Raw genomic sequence first — 19,812 nt, 5'->3', positions numbered from 1 at the left:
TGAGGCCCTTCTGGAGTTCTGCTGTTGACTTACCTATTCGGAATAACCTGGTGTTGACAGTGTAATTGGCCATCTTCGTGCTCTTTTCTCGCTGAGAAATATTGAGAGTCCACTGCAGGACCCTCTGTTCCTCCATTGCCAAAGTTGATGGTTCCTTCCACTCTTTTATTTTAAGCAATTGTTTATCCATGTAAGGATGTTTCCTTATATCCCCAGTTAGTTTAATTTCTTAAATAGTATTTATACTAGTGACAAATTTTGGAATTTGTAATGTGTTTTGACTGATTACTGACATGTTTGCAAAACCTCTTTGAAGTCTATGTCAGTGAATTGTGTTTTGGTCAAGTGATGATTGTTCCCTTCTTATGCAGCTAAGTAGATGAGTTGCAAAAATGGCAGCCAGGAATGAGATCCAGGTATGTGCTTATGGGCCAGAATATGAGTATTGATTGTTTTAATTACTAGCTTAAAGCACTCCTTCTGGTATTTAATTACAAGTAAAATTTGCAGTGTGGCAAAGAATGTGGTAAGAAGAAATTTTCCTTTGACATGGGTTAGTGCTAAGTAGCTGGGTAGCAAGCAAGAGGAATTGGAAATTGTTATTGATGAAAATAAACCATATACATTTGACACGTGAATCAGTTGGGATGATGCTTAAGATCAAAATGTTGAAATCTGGTTATAACTGATTTAGAAAGAATAGAGTGGCAAAATAGTTGAGGAAGGCAGTAGTCCTCAAATGTATTAATATCTTTTAAAGTCATTAATATAACTTAGAAATGCAAAGTATTAAATGTACTAAGTACAGTGAGCACTTATGTAAGCATTTATTTGTAATAAGAGGAAAGAAAAAACATTCAGTTAAGGAAAACTGGCAAATAATTTAAAACTCAGGGAGTAAGTATTTGTGTGATTAATGTATTAGATATGGTGTTCTGTACCTTAGGTTTTATAGTTAATGATTTTGTTATTCAGAATATTTGCTTAGAATGCAACAGAAAAAAAATTGCATAAAACCTATGTTAACACCGATACTGATTTAACAAGATTTAAGCATACAGTAATACAGTTGCTCTGTTTTCTTTTATTGTTGACAGTTTGAAAAGTTAATTGATGAAGCTACAAGAAAAAAAGATTTCCAATTATTAGAACAGTTTCTGGCAACAGAAGACTCTGGAAATGTCTCTCACAAATGCAGCAAACAGTTTGTCAACAAATTAGACAAGCTTTTGTGTCGGGTAATGTAATCATTAAATCAGAATCATCTATAATGTCATTGTAATAGTCTGAAAAAGATTTTTTCATTTGGCTTAGTTTATACCAGCAGTTGATTTGAAAAACTGAAATAAAATTTAAGAATGAAATCTCTACTTCAAGCTGCAATTAAGGTGGCTTTTGAGAACAAAAAGGCATCTGGTTAATTAAGTACAGGTTCTTCTAGAACTGTACACTAAAGCTTGTGTTATAATTTCAATTTCAGGAACTTGACAAACAAGAAGTCAGAAGTGTTTCCACTTTACTAAATTCTATTCAGAAATACGGGAAAAAAATCAGCATAGCAGGAGAAGATGGGCTCCCAGCAATGATAAAATACGGTCTTATTGGAAGGATAAGTAAAACCATAAAGCATACGGGGTTGTTTGTTGGGGTTTTTTTAAATTAAAATTAAAAAAGCATGCATAAGTAATGCTTCAGTGCTGAAGAGCTTAGTATTTGATTTGGTCCTTGATTGTTTCCTGAATTAAGAATTTCCCATAACTTTGCAACAAACATTCTTCAGATTTAAATGTTCTTTGACAAGTGACTCCTTATAAAGTGATGCTGCTCTACCACAGAGAAGGTTTTGCAAATTATGCAATATATAGTTAATTCAGATATGCTTACAGCAATTGCAACAAGATGGTATCTTTTTATATGAGCTTGCTATACTGCTTTTGAGTCAGGAATTAGAATTTCGTGGTGCAATTTAATAATTTTTTTGCTAATACTTGCAACAGCAATATTTTAACTGTTCTTTCAACAGATTATAGTGCTATTCTGATTATTTTGTGTTGTTTCAACCTGCATGTTAAATGCATTAATCATTTGTAACTCAACATAATAAGGAAGTGGTGTCTATTTTTCAGTATATTTATTGCTTTCACCAGAGATGTAACTGAAGAAAATTAATGGCAGTGTCAGATGAGTGTTACTCAATTGTCTTCTCAACTGCTTTAATTAAAAAAAAAAGTGTGGTGATAACTTCATGCTTATATTCACACCTACAAACACACTTTGTCATTCAGTCATTATCCATTTTCAGCCTTTTTGTCTGTGATGGCAGATGTAAAAGTAGATCTCTAGTTTTTGTGTTAGAAAGTCAGCTACAAAAATTAATTACATTAGTTTAAAATCACCTACATTTGTTTAGTGTGAGTGAAAAATTTCAGTCTGGGGCTAAAGTACGCTCAGCAGACTGGTAATGTTGCTGTTGTTTTAATCTTTGTATAGTTTGTATAATTTTACTTAAGTATAATACAAACTATTGTCCTTTTTCATGCTATTAAAATAGATTTACTTTTATTTTCCCTTTACATGGTTAATTGGTTTGAAAAGGTAAAAGGAATTTTGATCCTCAGAGGAAATGAAAAGAACGAAATGCTTACAAGCCTGGCTGAAGATTTCTTCACCGTGTTGCTGGTAAAAATATATTGCTAATAAAATACATTGTGTGTATTTGTCAAAATAATTATTACTAGTTTAGCAACAAAAAGACTTTCAAATATGTTTCTATTTAATATCCTTCTAAAGTTAATGTTACAATGATTTCTGAAATAAATTATAAGTCTTTTTGGCTAAATAGTTTGCCTGTATTCATACTCCTTTTCTGTTCATGATTAGCATAATGAAATACAATTTTTAAAAAAGAACAATGTAATTGTTCAATGAATAAAAAAATTTCATCTTGATCTAATTTTGATTACATAAATTATTGGTATGCTAATCCCAGGACCCGAAGTTTATAAGATCTGTGAGTTTTCTTCTGTTCATAAAAATATTTGTCATTGGGGAAATAATTTCCATAAATTTAACTGAAATATAATTTTGGGAAACCACACGTGGTATTAGAAGAAGTCTCTTAGGTTCTTCATTAAGGGTGAAATAATTTCAAAATCTTAAATGCTTTTTGATTACTTGCTTTAGGTACATGTTACCTGATTTTTATGCTGTAATATTTACAGTATCGGAATTATGTGTTTTGTTTTGGTTTTTATTGTAGGCTATATGTGATGGCAGACCTGAAGGTGAGCTTAAAAAAAGTGTAGACTAGATATGATAGTTAAAGTGTTCTGAAAGAGACATTTTAAAGTTAGCAGTGTTAAAATAGTTCTTACTACTTGTGGAGCCACCTTGAGGCAAGGTAGTTCTGAGAAGAACATGTATAATGAGGGTGGTACAGAGTTTCTTGATCTAATGTAAATATACCACCAGATCTATATGCTTCAGCTACTAAACTGCGACAGAAAAGGGCTTATCCTCAAGAGGGCTGTTCTGTGCACAAAGGACTATATTTCTCATTCATGTGAAAAAAGCTTGAATGTCAACTGTAACTTTGATTGTTTAATTTGAGGTTTCTCTGCTGACAGATTTCCTTGTTACTTGCTGATGTCAGTAATAAAAAAGCAGATTAGTCTAGTCTCCTCAGAGATGACAACTGAATGGAGTTTTTCCTATAAAGAACGTCATTTCTAAGCTACTGTCATAGCTCAGCATAGCACAGTAGTCCTTCTTTATTGACCTTGTTATCATGAATATCATGCTGCTCTTACCTTTCAGTATAGCACTAGGTAGAAAGTCACTACCAACCATTACGCTGTCACGATCAAAATTAAAGATTCAGTTCCTTGTCCCTGGGAAGATAAATTCCAGGGTAGGAATTATGTCTCAGAGAGCTAAGTTATAGAATTGATCTGATTATATTTTAAAAATAATGATCTCATGCCCAGGGGACTTATGCAGTGATGCACAGGCATAGAAACATCATGAAGAGCCATATTTACTATAAATTGAAGTAACTATTCTGTCTTGCATTTAACCATGAAGCTTAAGTTGTTTATTTTTAAATATCAGTAATGCTACATGGAAAGAAAGGCATACTATATTTTATTTCTAAATGAAAATGAATCTTTTTCCAAATGCTGATGAGGGGGCACCCTAATACACTCTCGATAACTCTTTAATTTATTTTTTTCCTGTTCATTAGGTAAAATGCAAATACTAGAAAACTTTGTTCTGAGAACATGTACCCTCATCACTGATGTAAGAATTAGTATTTATGTTCAGCAGGAGGTAAACATTCTTCTTTCTAAGCAACAGTTTTCTGGTTAGTGTTTTAACAGACTTTGTGAAGATAGTAATTTAACTGTACAGATGCTACAAAAAAAGAGAATATGGTAGTGCTCTAGTATCAGAAGGATGATTTAATGTTTCTCTGGGAATGTTTGTTGTCATTTATATGTTAGGCTTTTTTTTTTTTTTTTCAGATTACTGACCTATAATTTTTGTTTTGGACAGTAACTTACAAAACAGTGGTATTAAGATTCTGGTGAGAAAGCTGTATAAAAGCGTAGGAATTAATGTGCTCTATTACAACTGCTATAAATAGGATTAAGATTGTTGGTTGTAAATCCTTTAGATACTTGCAGGAAATTTATATACCTTCTAGTATACTGCAAATTTCTCCTATTTATTTTAGTAACCTCAGGTTGTCAGGGTTTTTTTTCCTCTGTAAAGAAAGGGCAAGTTACAAAAAAGTCTTCTGTAAAGGCTACATCACCAAAGGAAAGGCTTTTTAATGCAAATTTAAGGTACACTTCAGCTCAGCAATCAACTGCAGACAGTACTTTAGCTTTGAAAGGTTTTTTTTTCTGTATCTAAACCTGCAAATAAGAAACGTAACTCTTTAACAACTGATGTTCACATTAAAGCTAATGTAATTTATTGAAATTGAGGTAGTTATATTAAGATAAATACAATTTAAGGTCAGATAGAACTCATTGTCTTTTCTTGTTTTGCAATTGTTTAAACATTTTCTTCAGTGGGATGAAATATGTTACAAGGGCCCAAAATAAGAATAACTTAAACTTTAACAACTTATTTTGTATTTAGTCTTACTCCCTTTTTTCTAACTCTTCTTAGGTAGTAAGAAAACTTAATTTAATGCTTGACAACATGCCTCGAGATGCCAGGAAAAAGATATTTTCTACAAAGGAGATGTTGCTTGTCATGTAAATAATCTTCAGTATAATTTTTATATCATTACATCATTTGCACAGCTGGGAAGGCAGTTTTTACTAAGGCTGTTTATAATGCATGCAGATTGGTCCCTGTTTAACTCACTTTTGCATTTGCTATTGTGTTGCCAGTGGTAGTGGCTGTGGGCAGGTATTCTCATGGGTTATTCTCCATTACAAGCCTAACTTTACCTCTTTCCCGATCTGGGTTAGGCTTCTTCTCATCTCAGTTGTCTTAAAATAATTAAACTCTTATTTATAAGAATGTGTGTAAAGCACAGTGATCGGTCACTGGAAGGACAAGCTATTCACATTGGGAAATTTTTTTACAGCATTTCAAAAAATAAATAGAATAAAAATTATATGTATCAGGTGATTCACTTCCCCAGTAGTACTTTCAGATGTATATCCTTAGCATAACAGACTTACCCCTTTGCAGTCTAATAGTTTAGTGGAATCAGGCTTTCATCTTATACATTGAAAGCTTGTAATTAAATAAACTTTTCTTCTATGCTTTGTATTGCTGTTATATTTTGATGACATGTTACTTTGTTTGGCAGGAGTGACATGGGGAGGAGAATTTTGGATGCTGGAGGTGAGCATGGGACTTAATAAACAATTTAGTATTGACCTTCTTAAAAATTACATGCAGACCCATTAAAAATCCAGAGAAGACATTTAGAAGCTGCAGAGTGTTGTGATTACAGTCCTCCGAAAAATACAAATACTGCATGAAATTAATCTGCAAACTGGAATGTTTCAGATGTATGCAGTGTATGGCTAACTCTCTGAAGTTTTCAGTCCTTTTCTTCTCTAGAATATAAGTTTTAAAATAGCAAAACATCATAAGGAAGTCAATCTTTGAGGACAGTGAACTGCTAGCCATGTTTAGTAGTACTGTAACTTCTCTCAGGGATCACTTTGGTATCCAACAGTTTCCCACATCAGACAGGTGAAAATTGAAAACTTCTTATCTCTTGCTTATATGCCTAGTGTTGCTCTGACATTCCTTGAAAGTTTGGCTGAAATTTCATTTTGAAACAGAAATTGTTTAGTCATCCTTATTCCCTTACTTCTTTATCTATATATCCTTTATGGGTTACATATTTGGATATAATATGATACATAGTATGAAACATTCAGTGCCGCTTATACCAGTTTCCTACATAATAATATTTTTTTCACATCAGTAGTATCTTTAAAACTACTATTCCTGTAAAATGTATTGTGTTGTAGACTATGACCTGCAAGTAGCCATTACAGAAGCTTTATGCAGAATGATATCAGAGAAACAAAGAGCAGAACTGGCATGCCAGTGGTTTTCCATGGAGTTTGTGTCCAATGCATTTAAAGGAATTAAAGATTCTGAGTTTGAAACAGTAAGTCATATGAAGAATATTTCCAGGAAGGTAAACTTTCATTTTACAATTCTGTAAGAAATTTCTGTGTTTTAATAGGATTGCAGAAAATTTCTTAACCAGGTGAATGGCATGCTTGGAGACAAAAGAAGGTAAAACTGAATTTTTTAAAGCTAATATATTTTCTTTTTTGGCTTTTATGGCTGTTCATTGGGAGTAACCGTTGTATTACAAAAACTGTTTTAGGGAAACTCTGAATTAAAATAATACAAGCAAATAAGACTAATATCGCTGTGGTACAAAGTCAAGGAACCACGCAGAGTTAAGATATTTTTAAAATATTAAATAGTAAAGAAATTGAGTAATACCATCTTTTGGCACATCGTCACTGATATTATCTTCTCTATCAAGGTGTTAATTTTATGTAATTCCCATATTTGGAAAAAAGACAATGTATGTTTCAGATTATTAGATAACAGCTTGAAGAAAATGTTCACTAAATAGAGAACATTCATTTGAAAAGATTCTTAAACAATATAAAGTGTACGCTACACTTCCTTTAATAAGAGCTTGTAAGGAGCTAGTTTTTGTATTCTGCTTAGTTCTGTTGCAAAATCCTGAGATGCTCATTAATTCAATAAACATATTATCTAACAATAGCTAGTAATCTGTTGGTATATATTCCTTTATTTATTGATTTAGGATATTTACATTGAGGTAATGATCAATGAGAATATCTGCTAGAGAAATAGGATATGGAAAGGAAGAGAAAATACGAGCTTGATTCCTATCTATATGATCACATGCTCTGCATGTTACATTTATATATCATGACAGCAAAGAGATTGTCTGGTATGTCTTTATATCAGATGTATATTCAGTTTGAATACCATTCCTAAAATATCAGCAGATAAGCTAGAAGTATGAATGTAGTGACAACAGGTCTGAGACCACTGCTTTAACTGTGAGGATATATAAAATTTCATGTTATCTCCTTTGGGGAAGAAGTGCAGTCAAGTGACTGCTCTTTTGATTGCTGTGATCTCTTAGTCTCTAAAACAGACAAGTTTTGTGCTGAAAACAGAATCCAGTTGCTGTGTTCAGATATGCAAAATTTATTTAGAGCCTTTTAGGATACTTGACAAAATATCCTTTTCTTACAGGGTTTTTACATATCCGTGTTTATCAGCAGCTCTTGATAAATATGAGGTAAGTTACCTCATTTTCATTTGTGCAGCTGAAGAAGTTCTTTGCCTTCTAGTTAAGAAAAAATAAGGATCAAGTAAGAAAATTTTTTTTCAGGAGTATACAGGTGTGCATGTATTTAAAGTTTGTCAGACTGTAACACAAAGCCTGTTAGCTGGTATAAGTCATTGCTCTCAGCTCTTTTGTCTTAATTTTTTTTGTTTTAGCTACAGATACCATTGGATGAAAATCTTGAAGAATTTTGGATTGATTTCAATGTTGGTAGCAGAAGTATATCTTTCTATGTGGCAGCAGATGATGCCGTAAGCTGGTTTTTGTCTGTCATACTAGATTGTTCTGAGGCAGTAGATACACATTCTTTCAAGTGTATCAAATTTGTTTCCCCACATCTACATGTGGAAGTTATGTGTGTATCTGTAGTGTGAAGGGGGGGGGGGGGGGAATCTGGATTTGGTGTACATATTTAGATCAATTTCAAAGTAATGACTTTCTAATACTATTTGTGAACAGTTTAACATATGCAAATGTGAGCAAGAAGCCATTTACAGAATTGCAGTTAGAATTTTTGTAGATGAGACTCAATTGTTTAGATTAATGCCTCAAGCAAAGCTCTTCTGAAACATTGTTCGCTGTTATCAGAAGCATATGTTCGTTGTCACTCCTTGTAATAGAGGATTTAAAAAGTTGAAAATTTGTCCTCAGTGAATAACTTTCTGATCACTGCACTTCATTTAATTGTAATATAATGCTTTTCTAGCTTAAAAAATATGTATTTTTCATATAAGGATCATCAGTGGGAAACAGTCGTTATACCAGAGGAAGAGGTAGACCTGTACAGCCTTGAAGGTATTGGCACTTAAAAATGTGACCTTTGGTTACGCACTAACTTGGATTTTCAGATTGATTAATCCTGAAGTACTGACTCAATTCTCAGCAAAGCAAAATTCCCACTTAAAATATTATAGGTACTGTTTTTATGAGGGATAAAATTGCACTGCAGTCACATTTGCATTTCAGGCATGCAGGTGTGATTTTATTAAAATAATTTTAAAATAAGGTCTTATGGTTATTTCAATGCAAAATAAGGCGTAAGACAATGACATTTAATAATGTTCCTTTTAAACTAGTTAGAATAGTTTTGTAAATATCTATAATTTGTCTGCAGCTATAGTAAATAACCTTCAAAGAAAATTCTATAGGATAATATATAGAATAAGTATTTCTAAAAGATTGAATCTTGAATTGTTTCACTAATAAAATTTATTGTAGGTTAGAGTGAATTAAATAAAATATACATCTTAATAGCTGAGCTGAAGAATACAAGTAAGTTTCATGTATTTACAAACATTATATGAGATGATGTTAAATTGTAAAGAAACTACTTTTCAAATTTTGTTTTTGTCCAGAAAAAGATTCAAAGAAATTATTAACAATAGCCCTAAAAAGCCCAATGAATGTGGGTAATCAAGAAGGAGAGAAATTTTTTTTATATTTTGATTCTATCTTGGAAATCAAAGATGTAACCAGAAAGATTTATGGATTTAGTAAATGTAAGGTAAGATTTAAACGCCTTTTCGAATAGTTTTTAATTGATTCAAAATAAATGTCTCATTTCCATATAAATGTTTTTATAGCTGTGATTATTGGTATCTATTTATACTGAGAGTTTCTGATTAACATTGCTGCTACAGAACAGCATTTCTCCCGTAATATGTTAAGCTTCGATAAAGGTGCCTAATAGAGACGAGAGGAAACAGCCTCAAGTTGCGCCAGGGGAGGTTTAGATTGGATATTAGGAAAAATTTCTTCACCGGAAGGGTTATCAGGCATTGGAACAGGCTGCCCAGGGAAGTGGTTGAGTCACCATCCCTGGAGGTATTTAAAAGACATGTAGATGTAGCGCTTAGGGACGTGGTTTAGTGGTGGACTTGGCAGTGCTAGGTTAACGGTTGGACTCGATGATCTTCAAGGTCTTTTTCAACCTAAATGATTCTATGATTCTAAGATTTAAAATTAATTGCAACAAAAATTAAGTGGTTGGAAAGGGATCACCATAGCTTAAAGTCAAGTTTTGCATATATAATTTTCCAGAAATGCAAGAACTGGATGCATACAAATATGGAAGTCTTTCAGAAATGATTCATTAGCTATCCCATTTTGCAGTATGCTTACCACTCTTATGAATTTACTCATTTAATAAAGAATTTTTAGCAAGCCATAGCTTACTCCTTACCACTTGTAACAAACTGCTTTGCCCTGAACTCTGACTGACTGAGAAACTCGTGAGGAATGGAACTGCTATGAGCTTGTAGAATCTATTTTCCCTAATTTCAGACACTTATGATCTCTGACTTAAATATTTTCTTTCTGTTTCTTGTTTAAAAAAAAGTAAGCAAAGTGTATATTTTACATAGATGGTAACTCACTTTGTAGGACTTTAGTAAGAAGCAGTCTGCATCAGTTGCCAGAACAGCTGTACGTGTCGTCTTTGATGAAAGCGGATCACAGGTATTTTACTTCAGTATGCTGAGATGGTTGCTTTCTGTTTTTTTATATTTGGTCTGATTATTAGCTAATTTATGATCATTCACCATAAAAACAAGGACTTTTAAAATGCCAATGAGTAAAGATAACTCTAAAACCCCTTAAGTGATTTCTGGTAAGTATGTATTGTATATTTGGGGAGAGAATAATATTAATATCCAAATGATAGAATACTTCAGACAGATATACACAGGGGAAGTTCTTTTATGTGAATTGTGATTTGGTGACCCATCCTTGTTAGCGAAAATATCAGTTAGGTTGGATGCTTTTCAAACTAGAAGTATATGAGCTCTGAAGTTTATCAAAATCTACAGTGAGGAATGTGTTACTTAGGGTAAAGAAGTTGCTCTGTGTGTATTTGTATAAATATAAACTACAAAACATAATAAAATCCAAATATTGTATAAAAATTTAAAAAATCCAAAATATTATGTAGGTTCTGGTACCAGAAAGTCAGTTGTCACCATGTTTGGAAGAAAAATCTGAAGAAGAGGGAAAACTCAGTAAGTACAAACCTGAGCAGCTCCCTGGAACTTTGAGGACTCGGAATAAAAATAACAATCAAGAAAAATGCAGAGGTGGTTCCTCCAAGGTAAGTAGGATTATCAAAACAGAAAAGAGTACATCAAAAATACAAGTCAATTTAAATATTTATCATATTTTATAATATAAAACCCCTGTTATTTTACAGTTGAAATATAATTAATACAGGGTTTGATTGTTTTTCTTATGACTTGACACTAAGCTATATAAATTCCTTTGCAAAAAAATTTCTCATTATTATGTATTTTGAAACGATAACAATGTGACAAAAATAAAGAGCGATTGTTAACGTTTTTTTTAGACCATTATGCTCTGAGAATTCTCTTTAAAGAGAAATGTTTTCAAGACATGCTTAGATCTCTTATGTTATGCGAAAGTCTAGTATAGCCTCTGGGGACTTACTAATGATCAGCAATAGTAACAGCTGTAATTGGAGACAAGTCCTATAGGCTTGGCATTCACAAAGACTGATGATTACAAAAAAGCATGTGGTTGTCAAGATGAATCCTGTATCCTGGTTATTCGAATGACAATTTCATGGGACAATACGTTCCTATGCATAGCTGATTCTCTGGTTTAAACTGAGAGGAGCCAAATTCATTAAGCCTGGTGTTTCTTTTGCCCCACAATCACTCAAAAGTTATAAACGTATTATGGTTATACTAGGACTAACTACAGATATGCTAGGGATGGGGGAAAAGATAAAGCAGTGTCACCATGTCTTCGTCATGCAACAGACATGCAGCGCCTGTCTTCCTAGCTGTAGTCTAGTAAACCTATGCCTGAGGTTCAGCTGGTTTGTGGCTTATGTGATAGCTTTGCAGAAGCTCCTGGGAATCATCTTGGTTACTTTGATTGTTGACAAGGGACAGGATTTGTCCGTACTTTATTGAATTAATTTAGAAAACAACAATCACAGATCTTGGTTTAAAAACATTAGTTTTAAGTATCATATAATTCCAAGTATTATGGTGAACTTTCTCTAAAAAGGGAACTGCGTAAAAATGACATTACATTGATGTGTGCAGCAAGAGCAATTGACATTCCAATAATAGAAAGTGTCAAAAGACTGTTGGAAATAGATTTTCTAAAATCTTGTGTAGTCATCCTTAAATCTGTGTATTATGATCAAGTTTTTTCTGCTCCTCAAGATAACTACATCTTGTAAAAGGAAGGTGTCTGAAGCATCCGTGCTTATTCCTGGAACTACAAGATTTTCCACAAGGAGTCCACTGGTATTTGTTAGCACATGTAAGTTTACAAGTACTTTCAGGGTAAAAATATGCTATAAATCATCTTCGAAACAAGCATGAACTGTGATCCTTTGCAGAGCTGGAAATAAAAAGTAGAGCTTATAAAATCTCCCTAGCAGGTGCTTTAAACTTGAAATTTGTAAACTAGGCCATTTGCTACTGATCCATAGACATGATGCAGGATAGTAACTCCATATGCATTCCGAACAGCTGAAGGCCACCTATTGTTTTTACTGCTGCTGTCAGTCAGCTGTTTGTGCTGGGGCAAGCTGAGAAGTCAGCAATCGATTAGAAGACCTAAAACATAGGTGTTTTTTCATGTCTCTCCTCATATGCTCTTGGTTTAAAGAATTCTCGGCAGTTAGTGCTTTTATAGCAGTTGCGGTGGAAAATCAGCTTTCCCCAGTGTGTACATCTATCACTTGCATTTTACTCTTATCTAGAAACTGCATGTTTTTCTTCAAGGGGCAGTTGATTATATGGCCAGTGAGCAAGGTGGGATCCACTGCAAGGTTGAATCAGAGGTCCAGTGCTACTGATGCTTACATCAAAAGTGCTTCCTACAGAGAAAAGGATAAGGAAAAGACTTTATCACAAATAGGAGTCATCACTTTCCTACTAATAGTCTTACTGTAACAGATATTTAATACTTTCTACTAGGGAGAGATTTGTAAGACAAAGACCAGTAGAGGCTGGAGATGCAACTAGTGGCAGAACTGCATGACTAATGAATTTAATTTTCTTGCTTTAACTGTCTCAAGTGCATCAGTATCCTTAGTTATGTATATCCATGTATCACATATAAATTAAGAGTAACAGAGGCTAGAAAAGAAAGCATTTTCAGATTAGGATGGAACAAGACAGAGAACTTCTGTAACTTTTTTATTTGGAACTTAACCGCACAGTCTATTCCAGCAAAAATATATTACAGTAAAACCTTTAAATAGGTGACCAACTATTTTCTACCAGAACCAGGCTGTAAAAAGCATTGCTTGCCTCCAGACATCCACAGTCTATGGACTCATTAACCTCTGTATAACTTAATTGAAATCAATAGAATTATAAAAGGTACATAATGAGTTGATATAAATACTAGCCAACTTGTTTTAAAGTTCGTGGAATAGATGTGATCGTGGGCAAAACTCTTCATATTGATGTCACAGACAGCACAGTAATCGTAATAGGAGAAATGGTAGAATTCTAACATGTCTCTGGTTTGTTTTCAGCCACTCCTTGTAAAGGACGATTTAAATTACCTTTGGAGATGATGAGCTCTGCTGAAAGGTCTAACAATAATGCAATAAATGAGACCAGAACAAAGAATTTCTATCAAGAACGTACTGGAGTATGCATGTCATCTGTAGCTAAGTCTTTTACTTAGAATAACATTAATTTGTATTCTAATTTGTTCCTAATTCATATTTTAAAGAGCTAGAGTTTTGCAGTCAGCAACTCACTTTTAGAAAATAGTGTGTTCTATGTTATTGCATAATGTTTTCTTGTCCTCTGGATTTCAGCTTTAATATGTCTAAAGTCAGACTGAACTCTTACAAAATTAGCTAAAATTTGCATTCACGCGTCAGTTCTGAACCCCGAGTTAACTTGCTTTTACTAGAACCACAATTCTTCCTTTGTGTATAATATGAGAATGGTATATGCACAGAATCTCAAATTAATTATGCAGTGTTGAAATACTCTTAAAAACATAATACATTCAGCTATAGTTCTGAAATGTTAAAGTCTTCAGGTTATAGCATTTATAGCATCGGGTTTAGTGCATTTTTGATTAGGCATTCACTAAAATGAAACAAAACTACATAGGTGTCACTGACTGCAGTGTGAGTATATGTATTTTTTGCTTCTGTTCCAGTTGAACAAAGACTTCAAAGTAACATTTTTATTTTATTTCTGGTTCTGATGTCTTTCTGGGTCAGATTCAGGTCAAATCCCAGACTATGGGATTCTGAAGCATTTTTCGATATAGCCATGCTTTAGAAAAAGGCTTTAACATATGGAATGTGTAGTTTAGAATATTTGAAGTGTTACTTTCTAGGAGAATTTTACTTCTTTTGCTTTTATGGATTGCAATTGTCAGTGTTACTTACTGTGCTTTTTAGAGTGGGCAAAGATGTACACTAGAAAATGAACATTGTGAAACAGAACAGAAGATCAGGAAGTCAAATGAGGCAAAACTACCTGAAAAGGTAGTGGAATCGGCACTTCTATGAAACAAAAAAATAATTTCATGTTTTATTAGGGAAAATACAAGTTTATGAGGTTATACTGTTTATAGTCTTACACTAATATTTTCCTTTGGATGTTATCCTACTGTAGCAAATGTGTGCTGAAGAAGTTTTAGAAATGATACAAGAGGCAGAAATTGAGGCAACACAAAAGCAAACTTTAGGCAAGTAATGTTACAAGTGTTGATAGTCCTTTTAAAATTATTTTAATTTTCTCCATTTCTTTTGTAATAATAATTGATACCAAATTAATGTCTCATTTAGATGAAGCGTTAGATATTGTTCCTGATTCTCAGCCAGTAGGGAGAAGCAAGAAACCTTCGTAAGTATTGGAAAAGAATACCAAGTCACTGTCGTCGTCACTCACTTTGAAGGGAGTATTTTTAAGTATTGCCAGAATTGAAATTTCGTTGGATAGTTTCAGCAAATGCGAGAATTTAATTGTGTTGTCTTCCCTGAGAGCTGCATTAAGAACTGTTGGCTGTGTATGTCAGGTCACATAATATGTAGTTTTATTTTTTTTATTCTGAAATTCATGGTACCAAACCAGCACTCTTACATGTATTTGCTAAGACTACTTCATGAACAATACTATTCTGTTGTCTTAATCATAAACTTTAAATTGGTGAGTCTGTTTATGAAAATAGTACTGATTAACAAGACCAGAGCAGGAGTTTAAGTAAGCTTTAGTAGTAACAAGGAGAGTAATTCTTTCAGATGACATCAGAAGGTAAAATACAAATGGCAGATGGGTTTATATATGTGAACTGTGCCATAAAAAGTAGTAGATTTGACACACCATAGAGTTGTCTAGATTCAAGGTTTAATGATGGCCACAGGATATTGTTGCCTTTTTGAAGTTGACTTAAAAATGTATGTTGTTTCTGAAGGTTTGCCATTTTACAATGCATTGGTTAATTGAACAATGGTAGCAGGCTTAGGTACCAATGTAAAATGCATTGATATCTACAAGATATCACTATTTTCCTATTTTGTGATGTGTATTTATTATAATTAAGACTCACTTTCTGCAATTCACTGATAATAAGATGGTATTATCTTTGTTAGGCTGCCTGGTCTTTTGGAGAGTTCCTTTGATAAAACCAAAACGTGGAAAAAAAGAGCATGCTCTGTTCCTGAGAGGAATATAACAACTGGTAACAAGCAAAAGCTAAATCCGTCATTGGCACGTACATCCCATCCAGGTTATGTTCACACTTTGTTAGTGTTAAAAATGTTTCAGATGAATTTTTAACCTACAGCTGTGCTTTTTTTTCCCCTATATTAGTTTCTATTGTTAGTGAAAGAGCTGTGAAACAAAAAGCATTTATTCAATTTTTTGAAGTATCTCTCCAGATAAACAAAGAAATTAAAAAACAGAAGAAAACCAAGAAAATTAAACTGATACCTTGAGGAAAGAAAACTGCAAAATACTTAGTGGACAGTCAGTGTGTTAATCATTTTGAACAGAAACTGTTAAGTACAGAAGGGAAACATATTTAAACTACTACTGAAACATCATTTAAAACATTTCTTTCAGCTAACGTTTCCGAAACATCTTTGCATTCTGATTTTACAAAAGAGGAACCTGATGGTCTCTTGAGAAAAGAGCCTGCAAATCCAAAACAATCAAAGATGGTGAGTTTCTTACCTTCATTTCTTTGACTTGCAATTAAGAGAATCGTCAATTTTTCAGTGTTCAAAATTTGTATTATACTTTCATTTAGTCACAAGCTTATTTTTAATTGACTTTTGACTAATACTGAGTGAATTAAATGTCAGCATCACTGTTTACTTTTTCAGTGTGACCTGTTTAAGAGTAGTTTACTCTGAATTTCTTTTTAAAAATCATCTTTTTAAAAAATAATTCTTAAATAAGCACCAACTTGTGCTTCTTATGCACTTCATTCACTTTTGAATGTTGTACACAAAAACACAACATTTAAAAGAAAATATCTGCTAAACTGATGTTTTATTGCTCACTGTTTTGGGGAATGGAAGGGAAAATGTTTTTCAAAGGAATGTGATTTAGTAGATCTGGAAGATATTTAATGAAGTTTAGGTGATCGTTGGGAACCTGTAGTTCTGTTATCAGCTTTGCCCTTCTGTTGAATGGGTTCAAAATCGAGTCTTAAACTCTATTTTTATAGAAAACAAAGTCTAAAGAAATGACAGATGCAACAAAATCACTAATTAGTAAAATCAGTGACAGATATAAAGTAAAGACTGATGAGAAAAGCAAAGCAAGAGACTCCTTGGGTTTTTACAGGTATGATGTGAACTATATACTTTTGTGCTTATTCTTTTTGTGCATGTGGCTTTGTCTGTGATCTACTCCGCTGTCTACAGTTATTTCACATCCTGCTTTCATCTGAATCGTTTGTTCACTTCTGATAAACCCTCTTGTACCGAAGAGTAGGAGACTAGAGGTCAAAAGTAGTTGAAATAACTATTAGTAGTTCCAGTAGTTGAAATAACTACAAAGGCTGTTAGAAACTGTATTCAGTGGTCTTTCGCTCATTCACTCACTCACAACATGTTTTGTGGAGAGAAATTAACTGGGATAGTTCATGGGCGCTGCACATGTTGGGTGTCTCCATCTTGTCATCATAGTTTGGGGGTCAAACTTGGATTCAGTCATCAGTTTTCTGATTATCTAAAGTTCCTAGTTCTCTCTTCCTGAAAGAGTTGACTGTTAGAGAGTTTAAATTTAACAAATTCTTAAATCAGAAAATCAGTCCAGTCTCAGCTGGAACTGATGCTTGGAGATACACTTTACATATAATTATATGCTCTCCATGTTTGATTGTAACTGGATGACAAAGGACTGGAATAGTTAGGCTATGTCACCTTTTAAATCTTTTGGATGGGGACTTGGAAGACGTGCAGAACCTGCAGTATAGCTGTGTGATCTGGAATGAATTTTTCTAGAGCGCAAAAATGAAAGAGGCTGATCTCTCTTAATCCACTTGGGTTTGTATTTAAATGCCTGAATAAATTTGTTGTGTTTGATAAGGCTTTTATTTATAGAAGCAGTATTCTAATGCATATATTCTAATTAGCATTTAACAAAATGTATCCTTATTTTTTAGGCCACATTTAAATAAATCCTGTGTCTCTAAGGTAACATATTATTGCTTTTGTTGGAGATTTTTTTCATATCAGATATATGTACATATATGGTGGTAGCTAGTAGATGTAAAGCGAAAGTTCACAAATATCGCTGAATGTTAAATATCTGTAGATGTTAATATTAATTATGCATTGACTGTATATACTTAAAATATTTTTTATATATTTACTTATGTGGAATAATATTTTTGCAGGCAACTATCAGCCAGTGAAACCCAAATTAATTTCTGTTTACATATTATATAATTGAATCTGTTCCTTTTGAACATGGCAATGCTAAATATTTAGAACTAAAATATTATAGTAAATGAGATTATAGAATCCTTAAAGGGAATATAGCCAGGACACAGAAATTAGTCTTAATGTATGGGGGGAAAAAAAAATTCAGAGCTTTTGTTGATATCCTTAAAGGATAAATTCTAAAAGATGTAGTTTCTACTAGCTGTTATCCCCTTTTGCCATATTGTACTGTTGCTAATCGAGTGGAAATCTGAGCAGCTGCTAGGTTTTTTCATATGTTCATGATGAAGAACTTGCTTTTTGAGATGACTGTGTATGAATGCATAGTCCAAATTTGACATGTGAGTTAACTTTATGTATAGGAAGAAGTTCAGGATAGAAACCTGAAAACTACTACTTTTCTTAATATAACTGCTGGTCATATTATGTAAGTAGTTAAAACATTTTCAAACAAAATTTCTTATTACCGATACCTAACTTTGTGAAATGTTCATTAATTCAGTCACAAAATTGATCTCTGTGTCTGTTTGACAGGGATGATGTCTACAACTTTAACATCAGTGGGTTTGATCAGCCTACAATAAAGCTTGGAGTAAGAATACAACTGAAACCAATATGTTATGAATAGAATATAAAGGAGCTTAGTCAACTTATGTCTACTGAAAGTACAGTTAACATCTAAAAGTTCAAATTATATCACTGAACTAAGTAGGGAAAAAAGTTTGCCATGGAAATACCTCCATCACTTTCAAATGTATAATTATATACACTATCCTAAGGTTCTGGTCACTTAAAGCTATTACGATGTTTTCCTGAATTAAGAATAAAACAGTTTGTTAGGAGTATCATTATTTTTAAATTATCCTATTATCCTGAAAGCATTATTGCCGTACTTCCAATCCCCATTGTAGAGACATCTTTGCCCAGATACTTGAGTAAAAAGAAAATCTAGCTAAGAGAAGAGCAAAAGACAACAGAAGATAGTTTTGCTTCTTATGGCTCAGAGGAGCCTGCTGAATTGGTGAAGGTAGTGAAGCAAGTGGATGGAAACTAATGTATTAGTTTGAGATACTGAAAGCTTCAGTCAGTTCCAGTTGGTTTTAACTAGCAGCTCTGTTCTTAAATAATTTCTAAGATAGAAATTAATCATTGTAAGTGAATTGCTGAGTATAAAACCTGAGCAAAAAAGCTGTTACTGTCTGATATCTGTGTAATTTTGTTGACATTGTATAACAAATGAAAACCTTCATTTGTTTCTTATTTACATTTTTAGATCCAAGAATTGAAAGTTACTGAACTGAGTGTTCATACAGATCCAAACAAAAAAGGGTAGGGATGTTATATTGTGTCCTAGTCTGCTGATTATCAAGAATAGTACTGTCTGCATTCTCCAGCATTCCACTATGAAAATCCAGGGAATGTATGCATGACAATAATATCTTGACTGTGTTGTTTTTTCAAGCAATAAACATAGCTGCTGTGGTCTCCTAGGCTGTTTCATGATTTTCCTTTGGGAAGCTGATAAAAAGGAAGAATGTGTTTCATGAAGAAAACAGCTTTAGTTCTCTTCATGGAATGCTACGGGGATATAAACTTCTGAATAGAAGGGGGTAGTTTTTTGTTAACGATCAGCCTGCAAAGGGACATATTGTTACCGTGTGTTCTTACTGATCATTAGCAAAAAAGCACATCCTTTAGGGTTTAAGGTAAACAGATATTTCCAAAATGGATGTGAAAACGGAAGTAGGTACATTTGTTTGAATCCTTAATCCACATATCACATGAATAGTAGAAAGATTTAGAATAAGTATTTTTAAATGTATCGTTTAAAGGTGGTTTTTCTTTTTCTAATTAAGGAACGCAGATGACAGTAAAACTAGCACTGAAGTGAAAGGGAGAAAAAAAGTAAGGCTCAGATTTTTGTGGATCAGTATACCTTGTCTTCCTGCCTTTAAATACCAATTATATAAGTGAAAGGTATATTAAAGGTAAATCAATAACTTAAGAACTTTTTTGGTTT

General features: G+C 33.1%; 1 protein-coding gene across 1 annotated transcript in view; it reads left to right on the top strand.

Moving 5' to 3' along the window:
* Positions 1-389: 389 nt before the first annotated feature.
* The window catches only part of SYCP2 (synaptonemal complex protein 2), a 29,673-nt gene continuing 10,250 nt past the window's right edge, over positions 390-19,812 (top strand). Inside the window, exons 1-28 of the mRNA XM_050907387.1 lie at positions 390-416; positions 1,098-1,238; positions 1,481-1,609; positions 2,575-2,679; positions 3,260-3,284; positions 4,244-4,329; positions 5,179-5,267; positions 5,834-5,868; positions 6,510-6,652; positions 6,731-6,783; positions 7,795-7,840; positions 8,044-8,139; positions 8,623-8,683; positions 9,244-9,392; positions 10,271-10,345; positions 10,818-10,973; positions 12,076-12,175; positions 13,404-13,522; positions 14,512-14,584; positions 14,685-14,742; positions 15,489-15,625; positions 15,961-16,058; positions 16,571-16,689; positions 17,513-17,543; positions 18,155-18,219; positions 18,327-18,384; positions 19,066-19,121; positions 19,649-19,697. Of these exons, the coding sequence (XP_050763344.1) occupies positions 393-416; positions 1,098-1,238; positions 1,481-1,609; positions 2,575-2,679; positions 3,260-3,284; positions 4,244-4,329; positions 5,179-5,267; positions 5,834-5,868; positions 6,510-6,652; positions 6,731-6,783; positions 7,795-7,840; positions 8,044-8,139; positions 8,623-8,683; positions 9,244-9,392; positions 10,271-10,345; positions 10,818-10,973; positions 12,076-12,175; positions 13,404-13,522; positions 14,512-14,584; positions 14,685-14,742; positions 15,489-15,625; positions 15,961-16,058; positions 16,571-16,689; positions 17,513-17,543; positions 18,155-18,219; positions 18,327-18,384; positions 19,066-19,121; positions 19,649-19,697 (2,376 nt within the window). The 5' untranslated portion in view covers positions 390-392. The remainder of the gene's footprint in view (positions 417-1,097; positions 1,239-1,480; positions 1,610-2,574; positions 2,680-3,259; positions 3,285-4,243; positions 4,330-5,178; positions 5,268-5,833; positions 5,869-6,509; positions 6,653-6,730; positions 6,784-7,794; positions 7,841-8,043; positions 8,140-8,622; positions 8,684-9,243; positions 9,393-10,270; positions 10,346-10,817; positions 10,974-12,075; positions 12,176-13,403; positions 13,523-14,511; positions 14,585-14,684; positions 14,743-15,488; positions 15,626-15,960; positions 16,059-16,570; positions 16,690-17,512; positions 17,544-18,154; positions 18,220-18,326; positions 18,385-19,065; positions 19,122-19,648; positions 19,698-19,812) is intronic.

This window comes from Gymnogyps californianus, chromosome 17 (genome assembly GCF_018139145.2).
Source record: "Gymnogyps californianus isolate 813 chromosome 17, ASM1813914v2, whole genome shotgun sequence".
Lineage (NCBI taxonomy): Eukaryota > Metazoa > Chordata > Aves > Accipitriformes > Cathartidae > Gymnogyps > Gymnogyps californianus.
The sequence above is the reverse complement of the archived record's forward strand: the minus strand, read 5'-3'. Positions and strand labels throughout refer to the sequence as shown.